The 23,567-nt window shown below is 40.6% G+C and overlaps 1 protein-coding gene across 2 annotated transcripts in view; it reads left to right on the top strand.

The window, feature by feature from the left end:
* The window catches only part of ACOX1 (acyl-CoA oxidase 1), an 84,076-nt gene extending 61,334 nt beyond the window's left edge, over positions 1-22,742 (top strand). For both annotated transcript variants that reach the window (XM_053709190.1, XM_053709196.1), the window contains exons 10-14: positions 6,989-7,168; positions 7,468-7,573; positions 8,233-8,376; positions 19,142-19,348; positions 21,998-22,742. In XM_053709190.1, the coding sequence (XP_053565165.1) occupies positions 6,989-7,168; positions 7,468-7,573; positions 8,233-8,376; positions 19,142-19,348; positions 21,998-22,048 (688 nt within the window). In that variant the 3' untranslated portion in view covers positions 22,049-22,742. The remainder of the gene's footprint in view (positions 1-6,988; positions 7,169-7,467; positions 7,574-8,232; positions 8,377-19,141; positions 19,349-21,997) is intronic.
* The last annotated feature ends 825 nt before the right edge of the window (positions 22,743-23,567 follow it).

Here is a 23,567-nt window from a genome sequence, read left to right as displayed (position 1 = left end):
GTGCTGGTGCCGTCCACAGACTTGTCCTTTTCTTGTAAAGTGTGCTATGCAGTGCTTGCACTATGCACAATGACTCTCTCTTTCCCTCCTCTGTGTCCGTTGAAACTGGGTTTACGGCTGAGCTGTGGGTTAACCTTGAATAATCCGCCCCTCGGCACAAGCCTCTGTGTTAAGTTAAGAGCGCTCCAACCTCCTTCCTCTTCTGTCTGCGGCGTCTCAGAGTAGGAAGCTTGAGCTCACCTACACAGGTGCGTGTTCCTACCTGAACACAGGTGCATTTCAATTAGATATTAGTGCATTTCAATTTTATCTGGAATGTCCCTTTTAACAATTCTTAAGTCATAGTATTTTAGAGAACACGTGAGAAAAAGCGGGTCACGGGTAGAAATGAGGAAAACATCTTTATTGTTGGGCAAGCATGGAAAATAAAACAGAATAAAAAAATTCTACATGTAGAGTAGCGGTCAGACGCCTTCATCTGTGACCTAAATGTATCATATAGCTAGACATGTATATACCCTAAGGGTATAGCTGATTGGATAATCTGTTAATTAAATGATCATTAACAACAAACTAAGGGACCTCCCCCTAAAGATTAACCCTTAATAAACCTTATATAGGTAGACAGAGGCACTAGTTCAAAATTCCATATTAACATAAGCTGGTATACATGAATATTATAAGTGCGTAAAAGGTGCAAATATGTACATATATACTGCTTAAACAAAAACATGGACAAAAATTATCATATAAACTCTTAATAAAGCAAACATTGGGAAGTTTGCATATTTATTGTTATTATCATTATTAGTAATTGTTTTACTCATTTGGACAAAGGAGCAAATTCCAGGGAGTGAAACAAATCATAATAAATAAAATGATAAGCCTTGTTACCCTCTTATTGGAAGGGGATAAAATCGTGAGACCCCCAGAGAAGCAAAAAATGGCAGAAATACCAAATAATTATTGCTAACTTGTGAAAATAAAAATGAGATCTTATAAAAGTCCCCCCACTACCAAGGGGTATATAATATGGCATGCAAAGTCTCATTTCCTAGAACGAGCACCTGAGTCACATATGTAAAGAATTCCGAGAGAAAGGGGTTAGTCATGTAAATTATAAACTGAAAATATATTGTTCATGTAAGCTTAGTTTAATAGACTGTGAAAACAATACATAAAATAACCAGATGCATAGTAACTGGTTGTTGCAAATGATCAGCTAAATGTTGAATAGAAAATTGAAAGGTAGGGAAAATTGGGAATGTTGAATATATATAATAACTGTTAGATCTTTGTGTAAACAGAAGAGAACACTTGAAAGTGAATAGACTGATTGGATAAGCCCCAGGTACAAACATTGGTAATATCAGAATCAATGTTGAAACCTAGGGGTACCCTTGTTTTTAGTGTAAATATCCAGAAAGGATGGCATCCAGATTACCCCCCCTTAGAGGACAGCGGATCTGCTCTATTACAAGCCATTTGAAGGTATGAACCTCGCAATCATGTTTGACTATAAAGTGTTCTGCTAAAGCTGAGCATGGAGTTATAGAAGAAATATCATTTAAGTGTTCCCTAATCCTGACTCGAACTTCTCTGGTTGTCATTCCTACATAGTGGAGGTTACAAGACTGACCAGATAGACCACATATTTGGCTCTACAATTTAAACAGTGTTCTACATTGTAAATTCTCTTTGAGACTCAAGATTGAAACTGCTTGGTTGCCAGAGCATGTGCACAGGTTTTGCAGTTGGATTTCCCACATTTAAAATGGCCTTTAGATGTGAGCCAACTGCTTTATGAATTTGCGGACCATGCTAGGAGATAAGCGATTTCCCAGAGTTTGATTGCGTCGAGAAACAAAACGGAAACCTAGTTTTACGATGGGATTGGGTATTTCAACTCCCATAAGTATAGGAAGATTGCGTTTAACAATTTTGACTATATCATCATATTGTCTTTTGAACTTGGTACTGAAAATTATTTCATCATCCTTAGTGACACTCTTTCTAGTTCCTGATTTGTGTTTTAGAAGAATAGATCTATCTAAGCTCTGTACTTGTAGTTTAGCCTTTTCAATCACAGATACCTCATACCCTCTTTCAATGAATTTTTGTTGGAGCAAAACACTCCGACAAAAACGTTTCTTTACTTGAACAATTTCGTTTTAAGCTGATGAACTCGCCTTTTATCATGCCAAAACCTGTACACTTAGGGTGCAGGCTCTTTGCATGTAGCAGGGTATTGGATTTAATCGGCTTGCAGAAGAGTTCAGTATTGATGGTGTTGTTGCTTAAATCACCCTTCAATGTAAGGTCAAGATACGGGACACTAAGAGGATTACAGAAATGTGTGAATTCCAGACCACACTCAATTATATTGAGTGATGCAACAAAGTCATCAGCCTCTTTGACTGAGCTTGTCCAAATGAAAAGTAAGTCATCGATGTATCGTAGATAACATTTTACGTGTTGTCGAAAAGAATTCTGTTGTCCAAAAATGAGGAACAGCTCCGACCAACCCATATAAAGGTTGGCGTACGAGGGAGCAAATTTTACCCCCATCGATGTTCCACGTTTCTGGAGAAAGAATTCATTTTTAAAGAGAAAATAATTATGATTGAGTAGAAACCCAATAGTGTTAACAATATAGTCTGTGAAATCTGCTGAATAATTACTGAATTTGTCCAAGAAAAATCTTATGGACTGTAAGCTTAAATCATGGGGGATGGCCGAATATAATCTGACAACATCAACAGTGAGCCATTTGTAGTTTTGGGACCAGTTTTCTTTATGCAGCAGATTCAACAGATGTTTGGTGTCTTTAAAGGGACAGTCAAGTCCAAAAAAAACTTTCATGATTCAGATAGAGCATGCAATTTTAAACAACTTCCCAATTTACTTTTATCACCAATTTTGCTTTGTTCTTTGGTATTCTTAGTTGAAAGCTAAACCTAGGAGGTTCATATGCTAATTTCTTAGACCTTGAAGACTGCCTCTAATCTGAATACATTTTGACCACTAGAGGGCATTAGTTCACGTTTCATATAGATAACGTTGAGCTCATGCACGTAAAGTGACCTAGGAGTGAGCACTGATTGGCTAAACTGCATGTCTGTCAAAATAACTGAAATAAGGGGGCAGTCAGCAGTGGCTTAGATGGAAGATAATTACAGAGGTAAAACGTGTATTATTATAACTGTGTTGGATATGCAAAACTGGGGAATGGGTAATAAAGGGATTATCTTTCTTTTTAAACAACAAAAATTCTGGTGTTGACTGTCCCTTTAAGGAAAATTGGTACAAGCTGAACTAGAGGTTGGAGAATACTGTCTATCCAGGCTGACAACCTTTCTAAAAGGGAACCTATGCCCGATACAATAGGTCTACCCTTGATGTGATCTAGAGACTTGTGGACCCTCGGGAGATGGTGGAAGATTAGTATGATGGGATCCCTAATGTAAAGGTAGTCCAAAGTGTCATTATCAAAATACCTCGCCTCCCTACTATCATCCAGAAGGTCATATACAAGTCTCTGAAAATCCAAGGTCGGATTCCTACTTAATCTTTGGTAGACTTCAGTATCATTAAGTTGTGATAAGCATCTTTAATGTAGTCTTCCCTGTATAATATCACCACATTGCCGCCCTTGTTGGCTTGTTTGATGATGATACCTTGGTCAGCCTGTAAAGACTCTAGAGCCTTCTTTTGCATTAGTGTCAAATTTTGTGCCTTTTTGGTAGTCTTTAAGCTGTCATGTAAGCTCTGTAAATCCGATTCCACTCTTTTATGGAAAAGCTCCAAAACATTACCCCTACTTTTGGTAGGATAAAAAATAGAGGGAGGCTTAAAACCTGCATGGCAACTTATGATTCCTTGTTTGGCTTTACTGGATTCTAATTCCAATTCTAATAGGGACATATAATCATATACCTCATCAAATGAAAAATCTAGTGGTGAGATTTCGAGGGGGCATGGCATATGGCTATTGTCTGTGAGAGAAGGGGAAGACAATGTGTTTTGCTGTGAGTAAAACTTTTTTTAAGGTTAATTTGCGTACAAATTTATTAACATCAATAACCGTTTCAAAAACATTAAAATCCTCAGCTGGCACAAACCCTAAACCTAGGTGTAACACTTGTTTTTGTTCTTCAGTCAATTGATGTGAAGATGCATTAATTGCTGTGTAACTTTGTACTTGTTTTTCTGACGGTTCCACCTCAGCCCATACTTCTTGTCTGTTTGTTGTAATACGTTTGCCCCTTCTTTTTTTAAGCCTATGCCTTTTGTTCTTTGTTCCTTGGGAAAAACCTGTGTAGTAACTGCTTGATTGACAGTATCAGATGTATATGTAGAAACTGTGGTATCCCTGTCCACATGAGTTATCTCAAATGTTGGGGCTATGTGTCTAATAATGACCTGTGTGGGTCTATTTGGATCACTAACATTATCTGATGGAGTATGAGGGTGTGAAGTTTCTGGTATCATTGTAACGATACCATGTACCTCTAAATTAGCATCTGCAGGAGCTACATACCTATTTTGAATATGATCTTCTGGTACCTGCTTGAGTATGGTAGATTTAACGCTCTCTTTCTCTGTAAAGGAAGCATCTGTATCTGAGAAAGAAACTTGTTTCCCTCGTGTTTTTTTATTTTTCTTATTATTAAATCTCCTGGACTTTTTTTTTTATATTTGACCAGAGATACACCATGTTATTTTTATAATCCAAAAGATCCCTGACAAATTTTTTGAATTTCATAGCATCAATGTCCTCTTTTACAGAGATAACAGTGCCCTTCAAAATGTCATAAAATTTGGTATAATCCTTATGGGTCAAGAACTGATTCAATTCTTCTTGAAGTATGGTGATTTCACTGCGTAGTTGCTCGAATTGTTCTTTTTTTATATATAATAAGCATATTCATTAATTTCACAGAGCAATCTGTAAAAAGTAGCATTCTACCGTTCTATGAATATTTTATCAGTAACCAAGAAGGTTGGAAATGTAATTATTCTCAGACCCCTAGGGATCATATCCATACTTGGATATTTTTCCATGAGATTAATGTCCCACCAAGTTTTGTACTCCTTAGTGAGGAGGGTTTTCAATTTTGAAAAAACATCAGTGATGGTAACCTTTTGTGATTTGCAGGAAAAAAGTTCACTTAGACGGTATATATCACGTATATATGAACCAACAATTGGACAGCTATAAACAGAATAGATGTATATACTGTGATGTCTCAGTGATTCCCAATGACTTTATGGGGGCAACCGAGAGGAGAAAGGACAGTGGGGAATGCAAAATTGGGATTAGCTAGATCCAAAAAGAACAATAAAGTCCTCACAAACCACTCCAAGGCTCCCCCTAAAAAAATCTGGGCATAAATATATACTAATACAGTCTTTTTGCTTCACATTCTATCTTCACCCCTAATTAGTTATTGGAAATAGTGCGGTACAGACTTGAACTGACATGTAATAGTACTGGAGAAACATATAGTTGCAGCAATACAGTTTGCGATCTTGCCCTCATAGGACACAGCGAAACAGAAATGCTGTTTAGATAAAAGAGCTATCATTGGCAGCAAACCTCTTAGTGGAAGTCCAGCATTATGTGGTAGAAAACCTCCGGATGCGACTTCTCAAAAGGATCAGCGTGTAGACAGCTCCATGTGTGTCACCGGAAGTGAACTTAACTTGGTCCCGGAAGCACTTGTGGCTCCATACGTCAAACTGTGTCCTTGTCGAAGGTCCCTCTGCAACACAAGTGGTGATACAAGGTTCTGTGGCAGCGATTACATGCGTCTTATGCCAGAACGATCAACCAGCAAAATAATCCGTTATTGAAGCAAGTCCTTTTCCAGAGGGAAGGAAGGGGGGGTCCTCAAATTGGGAATAGATGTGTAGACTTGAAAAAAGACTAGCTGACTGAGACTTATTCCTTATCTATCCGGCTAACGCTGCTGCTGGCTTCCCCTTGCCAGGGTAATCGTAGAACATGTGAGAAAAAGCGGGTCACGGGTAGAAATGAGGAAAACATCTTTATTATTGGTCAAGCATGGAAAATAAAACGGAATAAAAAAATTCTACATGTAGAGTAGAGGTCAGATGCGTTTTGGCTCACGCCTTCACCTGTGACCTAAATGTATCATATAACTAGACATGTGTATATACCCTAAGGGTATAGCTGATTGGATAATCCGTTAATTAAATGATCATTAACAACAAACTAAGGGACCTCCCCCTAAAGATTAACCCTTAATAAACCTTATAAAGGTATACAGAGGTACTAGTTCAAAATCCCATATTAACATAAGCTGTATACATGAACATTATAAGTGCGTAAAAGGTGCAAATATGTACATATATACTGCTTAAACAAAAACATGGACAAAAATTATCATATAAACCCTTAATAAATCAAACATTGGGAAGTTTGCATATTTATTGTTATTATCATTATTAGTAATTGTTTTACTCATTTGGACAAAGGAGCAAATTCCAGGGAGTGAAAAAAATCATAATAAATAAAATAAGCCTTGTTACCCTCTTATTGGAAGGGGAGAAAATCGTGAGACCCCCAGAGAAGCAAAAAATGGCAGAAATACCAAATAATTATTGCTAACTTGTGAAAATAAAAATGAGATCTCATGAAAGTCCCCCCACTACCAAGGGGTATATAATATGGCATGCAAAGTCTCATTTCCTAGGACGAGCGCCTGAGTCACATATGTAAAGAATTTACGAGAGAAAGGGGTTAGTCATGTAAATTATAAACTGAAAATATATTGTTCATGTAAGCTTAGTTAAATAGACTGTGAAAAAATACATAAAATAACCAGATGCATAGTAACTGGTTGTTGCAAATGATTGGCTAAATGTTGAATAGAGAATTGAAAGGTAGGGAAAATTGGGAATGTTTTAGAGCCTATATTATATTTTAGCTTATAATATTTTTTTCCTTCTCTCAATTATGCAGATTCTTGGTGAAGAGTTATACTGCAGCTCTCTCGGGTGAGCGGCTTAGTGGGATGGTATCCTACCTCAATGACGTGTCCCAGCAACGTGTGCAACCTCAACCATTAGCTAGCCGGTCATCAGTTACCAACATCAATGACTTGTCCAGCCTGGTGGAGGCCTACAAACAGAGGGCAGCCTGGTGAGACAAATAAAAGTGGTTGGTTAGCTAAACAAGTCACGGCCTTCCCAGTAGATGTTTTATAGAAAGACAAAGTATTTTTTTATTTTAATATCTTTTTAGCACTTTATCACATATTTACTCCAGCTCATCCTATGTCATTGCTTACTTCATGAACTGCTTTATTTGCAAAATGTTTACAAAAGCAATTGTTTTTCATGCAAACAAACAGAAAAAACACCGTAATGTAATTGCAATATCAGTTCCAGTAGTTATCTTTCTGGTAATCTGCCTTCTGTTCATTGTACTTTGTTTTTTAGGCTTGTTGTTGAAGCAGCTAAGAGTTTTCAAACTAATGTGAATCGTGGAAAACGCAAAGAAGATGCATGGAACAAGAATTCGGTGGATTTAGTGCGAGCATCTGAGGTGAAAAGAAACAACATACAGCAATAGCATGCACAGTAATGGAGTGTTGAGAGCAACTCTAGATTAGGGAATAAGATCCTCTGATAAAAGAGAGGAGTGGGAATGATCAAATGGGGAATAGGCTTCTCTGGCAACAGAAGGGGATGACAGATTGAGGAATAGGCTTCTCCTGGAACAGAAGGGAACATTTATGTTAATGGAGAGGAGTTATTGTGGCAGATTAGGGAATAGAACCCTCAGGTTAATGGGGAGGAGCTATTGTGGCAGATTGGGGAATAGAACCTCCAGGTTAATGGGGCGGAGCTATTGTTCCAGATTGGGGAATAGAAATCCTAGGTTAATGAAGAGGAGCTATTATGGCAGATTGGGGAATAGAACCCACAGGTTAATGGGCAGGAGATAGTGGCAGATTAGGGAATATAACCTTCAGGTTCATGGGGAGGAGCTATTGTGGGAATAGAACCCTCAGGTTAATGCAGTGAAGATATTGTGGCAGGTTGAAGAATAGAAGCCTAATGGGAAGCTAGAGGTGCAGTCTCAGTAGTTTGGGGAACAGGAATATGACTTCCTTCCATACAGATAAATGTTGTCACATGGAAGTGCCATGGCTGAGTGGGATTTTACACAATAGCGACTAACTTAACGTTCATTACTCACAGGCCCACTGTCATTACGTAGTAGTGAGGCTTTTCACAGCCAAACTGTCTGAAATCCTTGATGGAGCTGCACATCGCATCCTGAGCTCTCTCTGCCTCCTCTACGCACTGCATGGGATTACCAGGAATACAGGAGACTTCCTTCAGGTCTGTGTTTGCTGGGTGCTCATAATTATGTAGTTTATTTGCGCAATACAAATTATTCACTGCATTGCAACATCTACATACAAAAAAATATATTTTTAACCATAGAAACTTAATTAACAATTTTTTACAATCTTTTGATGCACCTCATGAAAATCCTCTTGCATGTTATATAGATATAAATAAAGCCCTGCTCATGTTAAACAGTCACTGTGTAGCATTTAGAATTGTCAGGGTTCTGCATTCTATAGAATTCACTAACACCTAGATTACGAGTTTTGCGTTGCGGCTTTTAACGCAAAAAAATGGCAATTACAGCGTAAAAGCAGGAACGTGTCGGTATAGCTATACCGCAAGCATTTTAGCCTGTAACGCAACGTCAATCCTGCACTCAAAAATATTACGTTTTTGTGTGGGATTTCCATAGCGCCGGTATTACAGGTTGTGCAGTGAGGCTAAAAAGCTTGCGTCACAGCCTATACTGAAAGATTCTTCAATTAAGATTTTATTATTTTTTAACAGTACAAGCTTGTGCTGTTTGTTCTACTAGGGTGTAGCTGTAGTCCACATCAGTAGAGCAGTGGTGGCTTTTAAGCAATGGGAACTTGTGGGGTACAATCCTCACTGCGCCTCCCATGTAGTTAATGCTGCACTAATACTGAAAGCCTGAGTAAGATTACTCTATCTTTAGCTCTGTTTCCACAGGTTCATGTGAGGGAGAAGACCTCTCAAACCTAGTGAGCTGCCTTTCTGCCAGGCAGACTTTATTGAGGTAAGTGCTATTTCTCCAACATAGGTGTGTCCGGTCCACGGCGTCATCCTTACTTGTGGGATATTCTCTTCCCCAACAGGAAATGGCAAAGAGCCCAGCAAAGCTGGTCACATGATCCCTCCTAGGCTCCGCCTACCCCAGTCATTCTCTTTGCCGTTGTACAGGCAACATCTCCACGGAGATGGCTTAGAGTTTTTTAGTGTTTAACTGTAGTTTTTATTATTCAATCAAGAGTTTGTTATTTTGAAATAGTGCTGGTATGTACTATTTACTCAGAAACAGAAAAGAGATGAAGATTTCTGTTTGTATGAGGAAAATGATTTTAGCAACCGTCACTAAAATCCATGGCTGTTCCACACAGGACTGTTGAGAGCAATTAACTTCAGTTGGGGGAACAGTGAGCAGTCTCTTGCTGCTTGAGGTATGACACATTCTAACAAGACGATGTAATGCTGGAAGCTGTCATTTTCCCTCTGGGATCCGGTAAGCCATGTTTATTACGATTGTAAATAAGGGCTTCAAAAAGGGCTTATTAAGACTGTAGACTTTTTTTGGGCTAAATCGATTGATTATTAACACATATTTAGCCTTGAGGAATCATTTTATCTGGGTATTTTGATATAATAATATCGGCAGGCACTGTTTTAGACACCTTATTCTTTAGGGGCTTTCCCAAAGCATAGGCAGAGCCTCATTTTCGCGCCGGTGTTGCGCACTTGTTTTTGAGAGGCATGGCATGCAGTCGCATGTGAGAGGAGCTCTGATACTTAGAAAAGACTTTCTGAAGGCGTCATTTGGTATCGTATTCCCCTTGGGGCTTGGTTGGGTCTCAGCAAAGCAGATACCAGGGACTGTAAGGGGTTAAAGTTCAAAACGGCTCCGGTTCCGTTATTTTAAGGGTTAAAGCTTCCAAATTTGGTGTGCAATACTTTTAAGGCTTTAAGACACTGTGGTGAAAATTTGGTGAATTTTGAACAATTCCTTCATGTATTTTCGCATTTGCAGTAATAAAGTGTGTTCAGTTTAAAATTTAAAGTGACAGTAACGGTTTTATTTTAAAACGTTTTTTGTACTTGTTATCAAGTTTATGCCTGTTTAACATGTCTGAACTACCAGATAGACTGTGTTCTGAATGTGGGGAAGCCAGAATTCCTATTCATTTAAATAAATGTGATTTATGTGACAATGACAATGATGCCCAAGATGATTCCTCAAGTGAGGGGAGTAAGCATGGTACTGCATCATTCCCTCCTTCGTCTACACGAGTCTTGCCCACTCAGGAGGCCCCTAGTACATCTAGCGCGCCAATACTCCTTACTATGCAACAATTAACGGCTGTAATGGATAATTCTGTCAAAAACATTTTAGCCAAAATGAACACTTATCAGCGTAAGCGCGACTGCTCTGTTTTAGATACTGAAGAGCATGACGACGCTGATATTAATATTTCTGAAGGGCCCCTAACTCAGTCTGATGGGGCCAGGGAGGTTTTGTCTGAGGGAGAAATTACTGATTCAGGGAACATTTCTCAACAAGCTGAACCTGATGTGATTGCATTTAAATTTAAGTTGGAACATCTCCGCATTCTGCTTAAGGAGGTATTATCCACTCTGGATGATTGTGACAAGTTGGTCATCCCAGAGAAACTATGTAAAATGGACAAGTTCCTAGAGGTGCCGGGGCTCCCAGAAGCTTTTCCTATACCCAAGCGGGTGGCGGACATTGTTAATAAAGAATGGGAAAGGCCCGGTATTCCTTTCGTCCCTCCCCCCATATTTAAAAAATTGTTTCCTATGGTCGACCCCAGAAAGGACTTATGGCAGACAGTCCCCAAGGTCGAGGGAGTGGTTTCCACTTTAAACAACTAAATACCCATAGAGGATAGTTGTGCTTTCAAAGATCCTATGGATAAAAAATTAGAAGGTTTGCTTAAAAAGATGTTTGTTCAGCAGGGTTACCTTCTACAACCAATTTCATGCATTGTCCCTGTCGCTACAGCCGCATGTTTCTGGTTCGATGAGCTGATAAAGGCGGTCGACAGTGATTCTCCTCCTTATGAGGAGATTATGGACAGAATCAATGCTCTCAAATTGGCTAATTCTTTCACCCTAGACGCCACTTTGCAATTGGCTAGGTTAGCGGCTAAGAATTCTGGGTTTGCTATTGTGGCGCGCAGAGCGCTTTGGTTGAAATCTTGGTCGGCTGATGCGTCTTCCAAGAACAAGTTACTTAACATTCCTTTCAAGGGGAAAACGCTGTTTGGCCCTGACTTGAAAGAGATTATCTCGGATATCACTGGGGGTAAGGGCCACGCCCTTCCTCAGGATCGGCCTTTCAAGGCAAAAAAATAAACCTAATTTTCGTCCCTTTCGTAGAAACGGACCAGCCCAAAGTGCTACGTCCTCTAAACAAGAGGGTAATACTTCTCAAGCCAAGCCAGCTTGGAGACCAATGCAAGGCTGGAACAAGGGAAAGCAGGCCAAGAAACCTGCCACTGCTACCAAGACAGCATGAAATGTTGGCCCCCGATCCGGGACCGGATCTGGTGGGGGGCAGACTCTCTCTCTTCGCTCAGGCTTGGGCAAGAGATGTTCTGGATCCTTGGGCGCTAGAAATAGTCTCCCAAGGTTATCTTCTGGAATTCAAGGGACTTCCCCCAAGGGGGAGGTTCCACAGGTCTCAGTTGTCTTCAGACCACATAAAGACAGGCATTCTTACATTGTGTAGAAGACCTGTTAAAAATGGGAGTGATTCATCCCGTTCCATTAAGAGAACAAGGGATGGGGTTCTACTCCAATCTGTTTATAGTTCCCAAAAAAGAGGGAACGTTCAGACCAATCTTAGATCTCAAGATCTTAAACAAGTTTCTCAAGGTTCCATCGTTCAAGATGGAAACCATTCGAACTATTCTTCCTTCCATCCAGGAAGGTCAATTCATGACCACGGTGGATTTAAAGGATGCGTATCTACATATTCCTTTCCACAAGGAACATCATCGGTTCCTGAGGTTCGCATTCCTGGACAAACATTACCAGTTCGTGGCGCTTCCTTTCGGATTAGCCACTGCTCCAAGGATTTTCACAAAGGTACTAGGGTCCCTTCTAGCTGTGCTAAGACCAAGGGGCATTGCTGTAGTACCTTACTTGGACGACATTCTGATCAAGCGTCGTCCCTTCCTCAAGCAAAGGCTCACACGGACATTGTCCTGGCCTTTCTCAGATCTCACGGATGGAAAGTGAACGTGGAAAAGAGTTCTCTATCTCCGTCAACAAGGGTTCCCTTCTTGGGAACAATAATAGACTCCTTAGAAATGAGGATTTTTCTGACAGAGGCCAGAAAAACAAAACTTCTAGACTCTTGTCGGATACTTCATTCCGTTCCTCTTCCTTCCATAGCTCAGTGCATGGAAGTGATCGGGTTGATGGTAGCGGCAATGGACATAGTTCCTTTTGCACGCATTCATCTAAGACCATTACAACTGTGCATGCTCAGTCAGTGGAATGGGGACTATACAGACTTGTCTCCGAAGATACAAGTAAATCAGAGGACCAGAGACTCACTCCGTTGGTGGCTGTCCCTGGACAACCTGTCACGAGGGATGACATTCCGCAGACCAGAGTGGGTCATTGTCACGACCGACGCCAGTCTGATGGGCTGGGGCGCGGTCTGGGGATCCCTGAAAGCTCAGGGTCTTTGGTCTCGGGAAGAATCTCTTCTACCGATAAATATTCTGGAACTGAGAGCGATATTCAATGCTCTCAAGGCTTGGCCTCAGCTAGCGAGGGCCAAGTTCATACGGTTTCAATCAGACAACATGACAACTGTTGCGTACATCAACCATCAGGGGGAACAAGGAGTTCCCTGGCGATGGAAGAAGTGACCAAAATCATTCTATGGGCGGAGTCTCACTCCTGCCACCTGTCTGCTATCCACATCCCAGGAGTGGAAAATTGGGAAGCGGATTTTCTGAGTCGTCAGACATTGCATCCGGGGGAGTGGGAACTCCATCCGGAAATCTTTGCCCAAGTCACTCAGCTGTGGGGCATTCCAGACATGGATCTGATGGCCTCTCGTCAGAACTTCAAAGTTCCTTGCTACGGGTCCAGATCCAGGGATCCCAAGGCGGCTCTAGTGGATGCACTAGTTGCACCTTGGACCTTCAAACTAGCTTATGTGTTCCCGCCGTTTCCTCTCATCCCCAGGCTGGTAGCCAGGATCAATCAGGAGAGGGCGTCGGTGATCTTGATAGCTCCTGCGTGGCCACGCAGGACTTGGTACGCAGATCTGGTGAATATGTCATCGGCTCCTCCTTGGAAGCTACCTTTGAGACGAGACCTTCTTGTTCAGGGTCCGTTCGAACATCCGAATCTGGTTTCACTCCAGCTGACTGCTTGGAGATTGAACGCTTGATCTTATCGAAGCGAGGATTCTCAGATTCTGTTATCGATACTCTTGTTCAGGCCAGAAAGCCTGTAACTAGAAAGATTTACCACAAAATTTGGAAAAAATATATCTGTTGGTGTGAATCTAAAGGATTCCCTTGGGACAAGGTTAAGATTCCTAGGATTCTATCCTTCCTTCAAGAAGGATTGGAAAAAGGATTATCTGCAAGTTCCCTGAAGGGACAGATTTCTGCCTTGTCTGTGTTACTTCACAAAAAGCTGGCCGCTGTGCCAGATGTTCAAGCCTTTGTTCAGGCTCTGGTTAGAATTAAGCCTGTTTACAAACCTTTGACTCCTCCTTGGAGTCTCAATTTAGTTCTTTCAGTTCTTCAGGGGGTTCCGTTTGAACCCTTGCATTCCGTTGATATTAAGTTATTATCTTGGAAAGTTTTGTTTTTAGTTGCAATTTCTTCTGCTAGAAGAGTTTCAGAATTATCTGCTCTGCAGTGTTCTCCTCCTTATCTGGTGTTCCATGCAGATAAGGTGGTTTTACGTACTAAACCTGGTTTTCTTCCAAAAGTTGTTTCTAACAAAAACATTAACCAGGAGATTATCGTACCTTCTCTGTGTCCGAAACCAGTTTCGAAGAAGGAACGTTTGTTGCACAATTTGGATGTTGTTCGCGCTCTAAAATTCTATTTAGATGCTACAAAGGATTTTAGACAAACATCTTCCTTGTTTGTTGTTTATTCCGGTAAAAGGAGAGGTCAAAAAGCAACTTCTACCTCTCTCTCTTTTTGGATTAAAAGCATCATCAGATTGGCTTACGAGACTGCCGGACGGCAGCCTCCCGAAAGAATCACAGCTCATTCCACTAGGGCTGTGGCTTCCACATGGGCCTTCAAGAACGAGGCTTCTGTTGATCAGATATGTAGGGCAGCGACTTGGTCTTCACTGCACACTTTTACCAAATTTTACAAGTTTGATACTTTTGCTTCTTCTGAGGCTATTTTTGGGAGAAAGGTTTTGCAAGCCGTGGTGCCTTCCATTTAGGTGACCTGATTTGCTCCCTCCCTTCATCCGTGTCCTAAAGCTTTGGTATTGGTTCCCACAAGTAAGGATGACGCCGTGGACCGGACACACCTATGTTGGAGAAAACAGAATTTATGTTTACCTGATAAATTACTTTCTCCAACGGTGTGTCCGGTCCACGGCCCGCCCTGGTTTTTTTAATCAGGTCTGATAATTTATTTTCTTTAACTACAGTCACCACGGTACCATATGGTTTCTCCTATGCAAATATTCCTCCTTAACGTCGGTCGAATGACTGGGGTAGGCGGAGCCTAGGAGGGATCATGTGACCAGCTTTGCTGGGCTCTTTGCCATTTCCTGTTGGGGAAGAGAATATCCCACAAGTAAGGATGACGCCGTGGACCGGACACACCGTTGGAGAAAGTAATTTATCAGGTAAACATAAATTCTGTTTTTTATTTTTCTGGGGCTGCACAGGAAAAAGATGGCACTTTACTATTCATTTTAATGGGACACTGAATAGGGTTCATAGCGAAGTAATGGGCTTGTTTTAGGCAGCGGTGCAGGCACTGGGGACGAGGACATGGGCTAATTTTTTTGGTGGTTTGAGTTTACTTGCTCCTAGCGTTTTTTTTACATTAATGTAATCATGCCGACCCGGAGTTTAGTGCGTTACGCTCACGATGGGCGGGGCTGACGTGCTGAAAATTTCTTTTTCGCGCTCTTTTCTTCTCTTCCTGTGTACGGAGGGGTGTAATTTCTCTGCGGTTACAGTCTCGGGGCTTACAAGTGACGGACCTTGTGTATATCGCTCCGGTTTGAGTCCGGAACTCATCTGTGATCTATTGGCTCCGTTTTTTCCAGCAGGGCAGGTAGGCACCTCAGCAAGAGCTAAAGCTGAGGTGCAGAGGCTGTCGGGGGTTATTAATTTCAAAGCATTTTTTGTTACACAGTAGATTAAAGTGTTTGCTGTAAAAAATAAAGCAGCTTCCTTTTTTATATTTAAAGAGACAGTAAAGTTTTTTTTTTTTGTGTGAGCTTGTGATTAAAAATTAAGTAATTTTATTTTTAATTCTAGGTAAAGATGGACCAGGAGGCTGTGCAAGATGTTACATGTTCTTTATGTTTGGATGCTAATGTTGAACCACCAATCCATTTTTGTTCCTCATGTATTGAGAGAACATTAAATGATAGGGATAGACTTTTTGATTATGAGCCAACATTGTCTAGTAAGGATGCTGTTCAGGAGTCTTCTGACAATGTTCAAGATCTGCCGCAGCTTTCTCCTCAGATGTCCCACACATACAGTGCCCTGCGCTTCCTCTCAAGATCCGCCTGGAATGACTTTGCAAGACATCGCTTCCCTGTCTTCTGCGGTATCTGATGCATTGTCTGCTTTTCCCATGCTGCAGGGAAAACGCAAGAGGAAATGTAAAGAATCAGTACACGTAGGGTTTTTGACATGGTTGTGGCTATTCTGAATGTTCCCTCAAAAAAATCTGAGGAGGAGGATACATCGGTAGCATCTGAGGGTGAAATCTCAGACTCAGACAGTGTAGTTCCTTCTTCTGATGCTGAAGTTGTATCCTTCAGGTTTAAGCTGGAATACCTCCATTTACTACTTAAGGAGGTTTTGGCTACCTTGGACGACTCTGACACTACTGTCGTAGTCGATCCTAAAAAGTCTAGTAAACTTAACAAGTATTTTAATGTACCTTCCATGGTGGAGGTTTTTCCCGTACCAGATCGGGCTACAGAGATTATTGCTAGGGAATGGGAGAGACCGGGTATCCCTTTTTCTCCAACCCCTATTTTTATGAAGATGTTTCCTATTGTTGACTCTATTAAGGAGTCTTGGCAGACGGTCCCCAAGGTGGAAGGGACAATTTCCACTTTAGCTAAGAGAACCACTATTCCCATAGAGGATAGCTGTTCTTTCAAAGATCCTATGGATAAGAAGTTGGGGGGGTTGCTCAAAAAGATGTATGTAGACCAGGGCTTACAATGGCAATCTGCGGTGTGTATTGCTACCTTTACCAGGGCGGTGGCATACTGGTTTGATGCGTTGTCTGATTCTATTCAGACAGAAGAGATCCAGGATAGGATCAAGGCCCTTAAGTTGGCCAATTCTTTTATTACGGATGATTCCCTACAAGTTATCAAACTGGGAGCAAAGATTTCTGGTTTTTCTGTACTGGCCCGCAGAGCCTTATGGTTGAAATCCTGGTCTGCGGATGTGTCGTCTAAGCTTTTGGCGATCCCTTTCAAGGGCAAGACCTCACCATGTGGACTCACCATGTCATCAGAAAGAAAACTAAATGTATGCTTACCTGATAAATTTCTTTCTTTCTTGAAACGGTGAGTCCACAGCCCGCCCTGTTTTTTAAGACAGGTTTTTTTGTTATGTTATAAACCTCAGGCACCTCTGCACCTTGTTGCTTCCTTTCTTTGCTTTTACTTCGGTCGAATGACTGGGGTGGGAAGGAAGGGAGGTGATATTTAACAGCTTTGCTGCAGTGCTCTTTGCCGCCTCCTGCTGGGCAGGAGTGATATTCCCAATAGTAATTAGATGATCTGTGGACTCACCGTGTCAAGAAATAAATACATTTATCAGGTAAGCATAAATTTCGTTTTTATGTAACAAAAATGTTTCACAAAACTCATAACTAAACTGTTACAAAAGTACAATAACACCCATAAACTACCTATTAACCCCTAAACCGAGGCCCTTCCGTATTGCAAACACTATTTAAAAGTTATTAACCCCTAATCTGACGCCCACCCACATCGCCAACACTATTTAAATATATTAACCCCTAAACAGCCGCTCCCTGACATCGCCACCACTATAATAACGTTATTAACCCATTCTGCTGCTCCCCAAGATCGTCGCCACTAAATAAAGTTATTAACCCCTAATCCTCCTGCCTACTACATCTCTGCCACTAAATAAACATATTAACCTTTAAACCTTGCATCCCCCTAACTTTAAATTAAAATTACAATATAACTCTATTTAAATAAAAATAAACCTAACATTAAACTATAAAATAACCTAACATAACTATTCTAATAAAAAAAAAAAAATACCAATTAAAAACCTAAATTATAAATTTGAAAAAACCTAACACTACGAAAATTTAAAAAAAAATCTAAATTACAACTAAAAAAAAAAAAACTAACACTACGAAAAATTTAAAAAATCTGTTAACCAAAAATAAGAAACACTAAAATCATGAAAAATATAAAACACTAAGATTACAAAAATAAACGAAATTATCAAAAATAAAAACAATTACAGTACACTTAATCTAATAGCCCTATAAAAAATAAAAAAGCCCCCCTTAGTCTACAATAAACTACCAATAGCTCTTAAAAGGGCCTTTTTGTAGGGCATTGCCCTAAAGAAATCAGCTCTTTTCCCTGTAAAAAATACCCACCACCCAACCAACCCCCCCAAAATAAAAAACCTAACTCTAAAAAAAAACCTAAGCTACCCATTGCCGCTAAAGGGGCATTTGTATGGGCATTGCCCTTAAAAGGACATTTAGCTATTTTTCACTGCCCTTAAAAGGGCATTTAGCTCTTTTACAAATTGCCCAAACCCTAATCTAAAAAAAAAAAAAAAAATGCCCCCAAAAATTAAAAAAACCTAGCACTTACCCCAGAAGATCTACTCACGGTTTCTGAAGTCTTCATCCAGTCGGCGAGGTCTTCATCCATCCCGGGGGCATCTTCTATCTACATCCTGGCTGAGCGGAGCTATCCTGGAACCTATCCTGCGCGGAGAGTCCTCTTCATATGGTCGCCGCCGTACACTAAAGTTGAATGCAAGGTAGCCGTTTCAAAATGGTGTCCCTTGCATTCCTATTGGCTGATTTGATTCTTCAAATTCAAATCAGCCAATAGGATGAGAGCTTCTGAAATTATATTGGCTGTTCAAAACAGCCAATAGGATGAGAGCTACTGAAATGTGATGTGGGGGGGCTGGCGGTTTCGGGTTTAATAGGTTTATTTAGTGGCGGAGATGTGGGAGGCCGGAGGTTTAGGGGTTAATAACTTTAGTGGCGGCGATCTCGGGGACGGCAGATTAGGGTTTAATAACTATTATAGTGGCAGTGATGTCGGGGAGTGGCGGAATAAGGGTTAATAACTTTATTATAGTGACGGCGATGTCGGGAGTGGCAGATTAGGGGTTAATAACTTTATGTAGGTGTCGGGAGTGGCAGATTAGGGGTTAATAACTTTATGTAGGTGTCGGCGATGTTAGGACAGCAGATTAGGGGTTAATAACTTTATGCATTACAATTTTTTTAAATTCTGTATATTTTTTTTTGCACAGGAAGATAGTTTAATTTTAAAATATTTTGTTGTTATAACAACGCTTCTTCTTGTTGTCGGTAATAAAATGTGAAAATATTAACCCTTTAACTGTAAGAAAAGGATAACAAGTTTTACAGGCTTTGCTAGCCAGCAAGTGGTTGAACAACCAGATGCAATTAGTTACACAGCCTTTCTTGGGGTTATAATGATCTTTAGAATCCTAGATTCGTAATAAGACCTTCTTTTATCCTTTCAATAGACTGGGCTCCTAAGCACTTCACAGATAGACCAGGTTCAGCAGCGTGTGAAGGACTTGCTGGCGGTGATCAGACCTAATGCTGTGGCTCTGGTAGATGCATTTGATCATTCAGACACCCAGCTGGGCTCTGTGTTGGGGAGGTACGATGGGAATGTTTACGAGAACATGTTTGAGTGGGCCAAGAAATCCCCTCTAAATAAGACTGAGGTGAGTAAAGAGTGAAGGGAAAAATAATACAGGCACCCAGATTGTCACAGAAGTATAGTTAATGTTTGGCTCCGCTAGTATCCTTTGCATTTCCAATCACACACAAGTGAACAAATAATTTTATTTACTAATGTGATGACATATACACACAGTTTGTAATACCGCTGTAGTGTCCAGCTACTGTCCTAGAGTCTCAATCAAGCAAATATATAAATATTGTCCTGTTTAGGGCCGTTTAGGACTAATATTGTGTACTCTCGGTATTCTAGACATACTCACACCAAGCAAGCAATTGGTCACACACCTACTTACATTCTAGACCCACTCCAACCAACTACACTGCATTCATTCCACACACCAAGCACCCACCGACTTATAGTCTGTACCGACACACAACCCACCAACCAACTACCCTGTATTCTACCCACACACCGACTTATAGTCTGTACCGACACGCAACCCACCAACCAACTATACTGTATTCTACCCACACACGGACTTATAGTCTGTACCGACACGCAACCCACCAACCAACTATACTGTATTCTACCCACCCACAGACTTGTAGTCTCTACCAATACACACAACCCACCAACCAACTACCCTGTATTCTACCCAAACACGGACTTATAGTCTGTACCGACACACAACCCACCAAAAAAATACACTGTATTCTACCCACACACCGACATATAGGGGTATATTTATCAAAGTGCGAGCGGACATGATACGATGTAGCGTATCATGTCCGCTGCACATCGATAAATGCTGACAGCATACGCTGTCTGCATTTTTCATTGCACATGCATTTCACCAGAAATGCTTGTGCAATACCACTCCCTGCAGATTCGTGGCCAATCGGCCGCTAGCACGGGGTGTCAATCAACCCGATCGTATTCAATCGGGTTGATTTCTGTGCGCCGCCTCGGAATAGGCGGACAAGTTATGGAGCAGCAGTCTTTAGACCTTCAGGCTCGCCGGAAACGAGGGGCATCAAGCTCCATTCGGAGCATGATAATTCAGCCCCATAGTCTTTACCGACACACAACCCACTAACCAACTACACTGTATTCTACCCACACACCAAGCACCTACTTACATTCTGACACACATAACCCATCAACCACCCATACTGCATTCTACACAACACACACAACTCAATCAATAAACCAACTACACTGTATTCAACACACACACACACATACCTCAACAAACTGCTCATTTTACACACAAACCAACAAACCAGCCACCTACCTACTTTATATTCTACACACAAACCAACCGCCCTCACACACAGCCCACCAATAGGCAAACCATCTACAAATGCATCCAGCAGACTCCAACCACCCACATTCTACATGTGTGCACACACAAACCAGCCAAACACTTACTTACATTGTGCACACACACACACACACACACACACACACACCTCAGTCAAACAGCTACATTGCATTCTACACACACCAATCAACTACCCATGTATTCTATATACAAACACATTAAGCATTTATACTCCCCATGTTCTACACACACATTAACCACTCATACTCCCCATGTTCTACACACACATTAACCACTCATACTCCCCATGTTCTACACACACATTAACCACTCATACTCCCTACGTTCTATACACAAACACACACACCAACCAACTACTTTATTCTAAACACACACACCAAACACTCACCTACAGTGCATTCAACACACAATCTAAACACTCACCTACAGTGCATTCAACACATTCATCAAACACCCACCTACTGTGCATTCAACACACACACACACCAAATACTCATCTACAGTGCATTCAACACACACACCAAACACTCACCTACAGTGCATTCAACACATACACACCAAACACTCACCTACAGTGCATTCAACACATACACACCAAACACTCACCTACTGTGCATTCAACACACACACACCAAACACTCACCTACTGTGCATTCAACACACACACACCAAACACTCACCTACTGTGCATTCAACACACACACACCAAACACTTATCTACAGTACATTCAACACACACCCCAAACACTAAACACTCATCTACAGTGCATTCAACACACACACACCAAACACTCATCTACAGTGCATTCAACACACACACCACTCACACCAAACACTCACCTACAGTGTATTCTACACACACAGCAACCAATCACCCACCAACCTACATTTAGTAATATTAGCATTTTAGTCAAAAGACTGTGACTAAAACTAAATCAAAATTTGATGTAAAAATTAACACTTTATACAAGGTGTTATAATCAATCCATATCTAATTACTGCTCTTTTGTAAAAAAAAAAAAGTATATAATGAGTTTGGAAGTTCTATAGCAGTGTTAATTTAGTTGCCGAAAACGTTTCGAATCTGTGAACAATCAATTGATTCTTCCTATAGAAATAAGCATAACCCACGAGTAAGTTATGCTGTGCCTGTGCTAGCTGCAGAAACTTTTAGTTGTGTTGAGTTACTGGATACTTGTTTTAATTATTAACAGAGAACTGTTAAAGCTTTTATATTGGGCATTACAGCCAATACAGTTTACAGTTTGTTTTTTTTATATTTTACAGTTGCACTTCTGTTTGTTTATGAAAATTGTTTTTGTTTTCCCTTTTACTCTCTTTAAGGTGCATGAATCCTTCTACAAGTACTTGAAACCTCTTCAGTCCAAGCTCTGATCTACTTTCAAAGTATTCTGGACCAGCAGCTCTCTTCTTTTAGAAATTAAAAAATAAGTTGTTATTTTTAATAATGAAATGGAGTTCTCCATCTAATTGTCCTTAAATCTCCTTAATTAAGGGAAAGTCAGACCCACAAGACGTCTGTGTGCTTGGCTAAACCGTCTCATTGACACTAAGAGAATATTTTCTTTTGTGTAATAGCTGTCTAACATGAATCCTAATGAATCTATTGTTTCCACATGTTTATAACCAACTTCTGGGGAACTACATTACACTTCAAGCACTACTGGAAGCAGAGAACTGGCTGCATGAAACTTGTTCGAGCAGCTGTAGATAACTATATGAAATCAGCAGGTGCTGCTAACTCTGGCTTAATGGTTAAAAAAACGTCATGAATGGAGCACTGAAGGACGCATAGTCTCTTTGGCCTTGAAGAAGTTAATTTAAAGAAACCATCTAGTCTGGTTTGACGCATTGGCACTCAGATTTGTTCTTTTTATGAACTGTAATTTAGAATCTTGACTCATGTAAATATAAAATATCAGAATACTACAAGATTTGCACAACCTGTAATTAGAATTGTTTTCTAGTAATTACAAAGTGATGGTTAACCTATGATACTAGAAACTGGAACAAGCGCTTAACCATGCAATAATAATGTCAGACTTATAATACAGCTCTGTATTTTCTACCGTGTTGTCCTGTCTTCTGTATTATAACAATAATTCTGGTTATACAGCTTACGTGTAGCACTTCAGAAACATTAATACATTTTGGGATATTAGCTATTTATTGAGTAGCCCAGTGCAGTTTTCTGGTGTAATATGAATGTCAGTAGTGCATGAGACTTGGTGTATGAGTGTCTTCCTTAGTGACCATATGTGGCTATCTACCTGACCCTATAAGGGTATAACACCCTCTCTAATAGTGTCTCTCTGAGTGCCATTCATATCTGTTGTATTCCTAGAATAATACAGGAGGTCCTACTGATTACTCTCTATACTCTTCAGTGACACTGGGGTAAGGTACACTTGAGCAACTCTAAGGCACATTATATTATTTGAGTGGTACTGAGACACGCTACATTCTGTGAGCTTTGTTGAGGCGCACTACATTGTATGAACGCTGACATAGAGTAACACTGAGAAATACTGCATTTCTTGATTGATGATGACACAGTGCTTGACTAGCACTGAGGCACACTGCATGCTAAATTCCATGAGTAACAATGAGGCCTCCTATACACCATGAGTGACACTGAGGTACACTACTACCTGAGACATACTACACTACATGAGTGACACTGAGGTACAATACTACCTGAGACATCCTACACTACATGAGTGACACTGAGGTACAATACTACCTGAGACATCCTACACTACATGAGTGATACTGAGGTACAATACTACCTGAGACATGCTACACTACATGAGTGACACTGAGGTACACTACTACCTGAGACATCCTACACTACATGAGTGACACTGAGGTACAATACTACCTGAGACATCCT

Source organism: Bombina bombina, chromosome 1, assembly GCF_027579735.1.
Source record: "Bombina bombina isolate aBomBom1 chromosome 1, aBomBom1.pri, whole genome shotgun sequence".
Lineage (NCBI taxonomy): Eukaryota > Metazoa > Chordata > Amphibia > Anura > Bombinatoridae > Bombina > Bombina bombina.
Note: the sequence above shows the minus strand (reverse complement) of the source record. Positions and strands in the feature narration are given on the sequence as shown.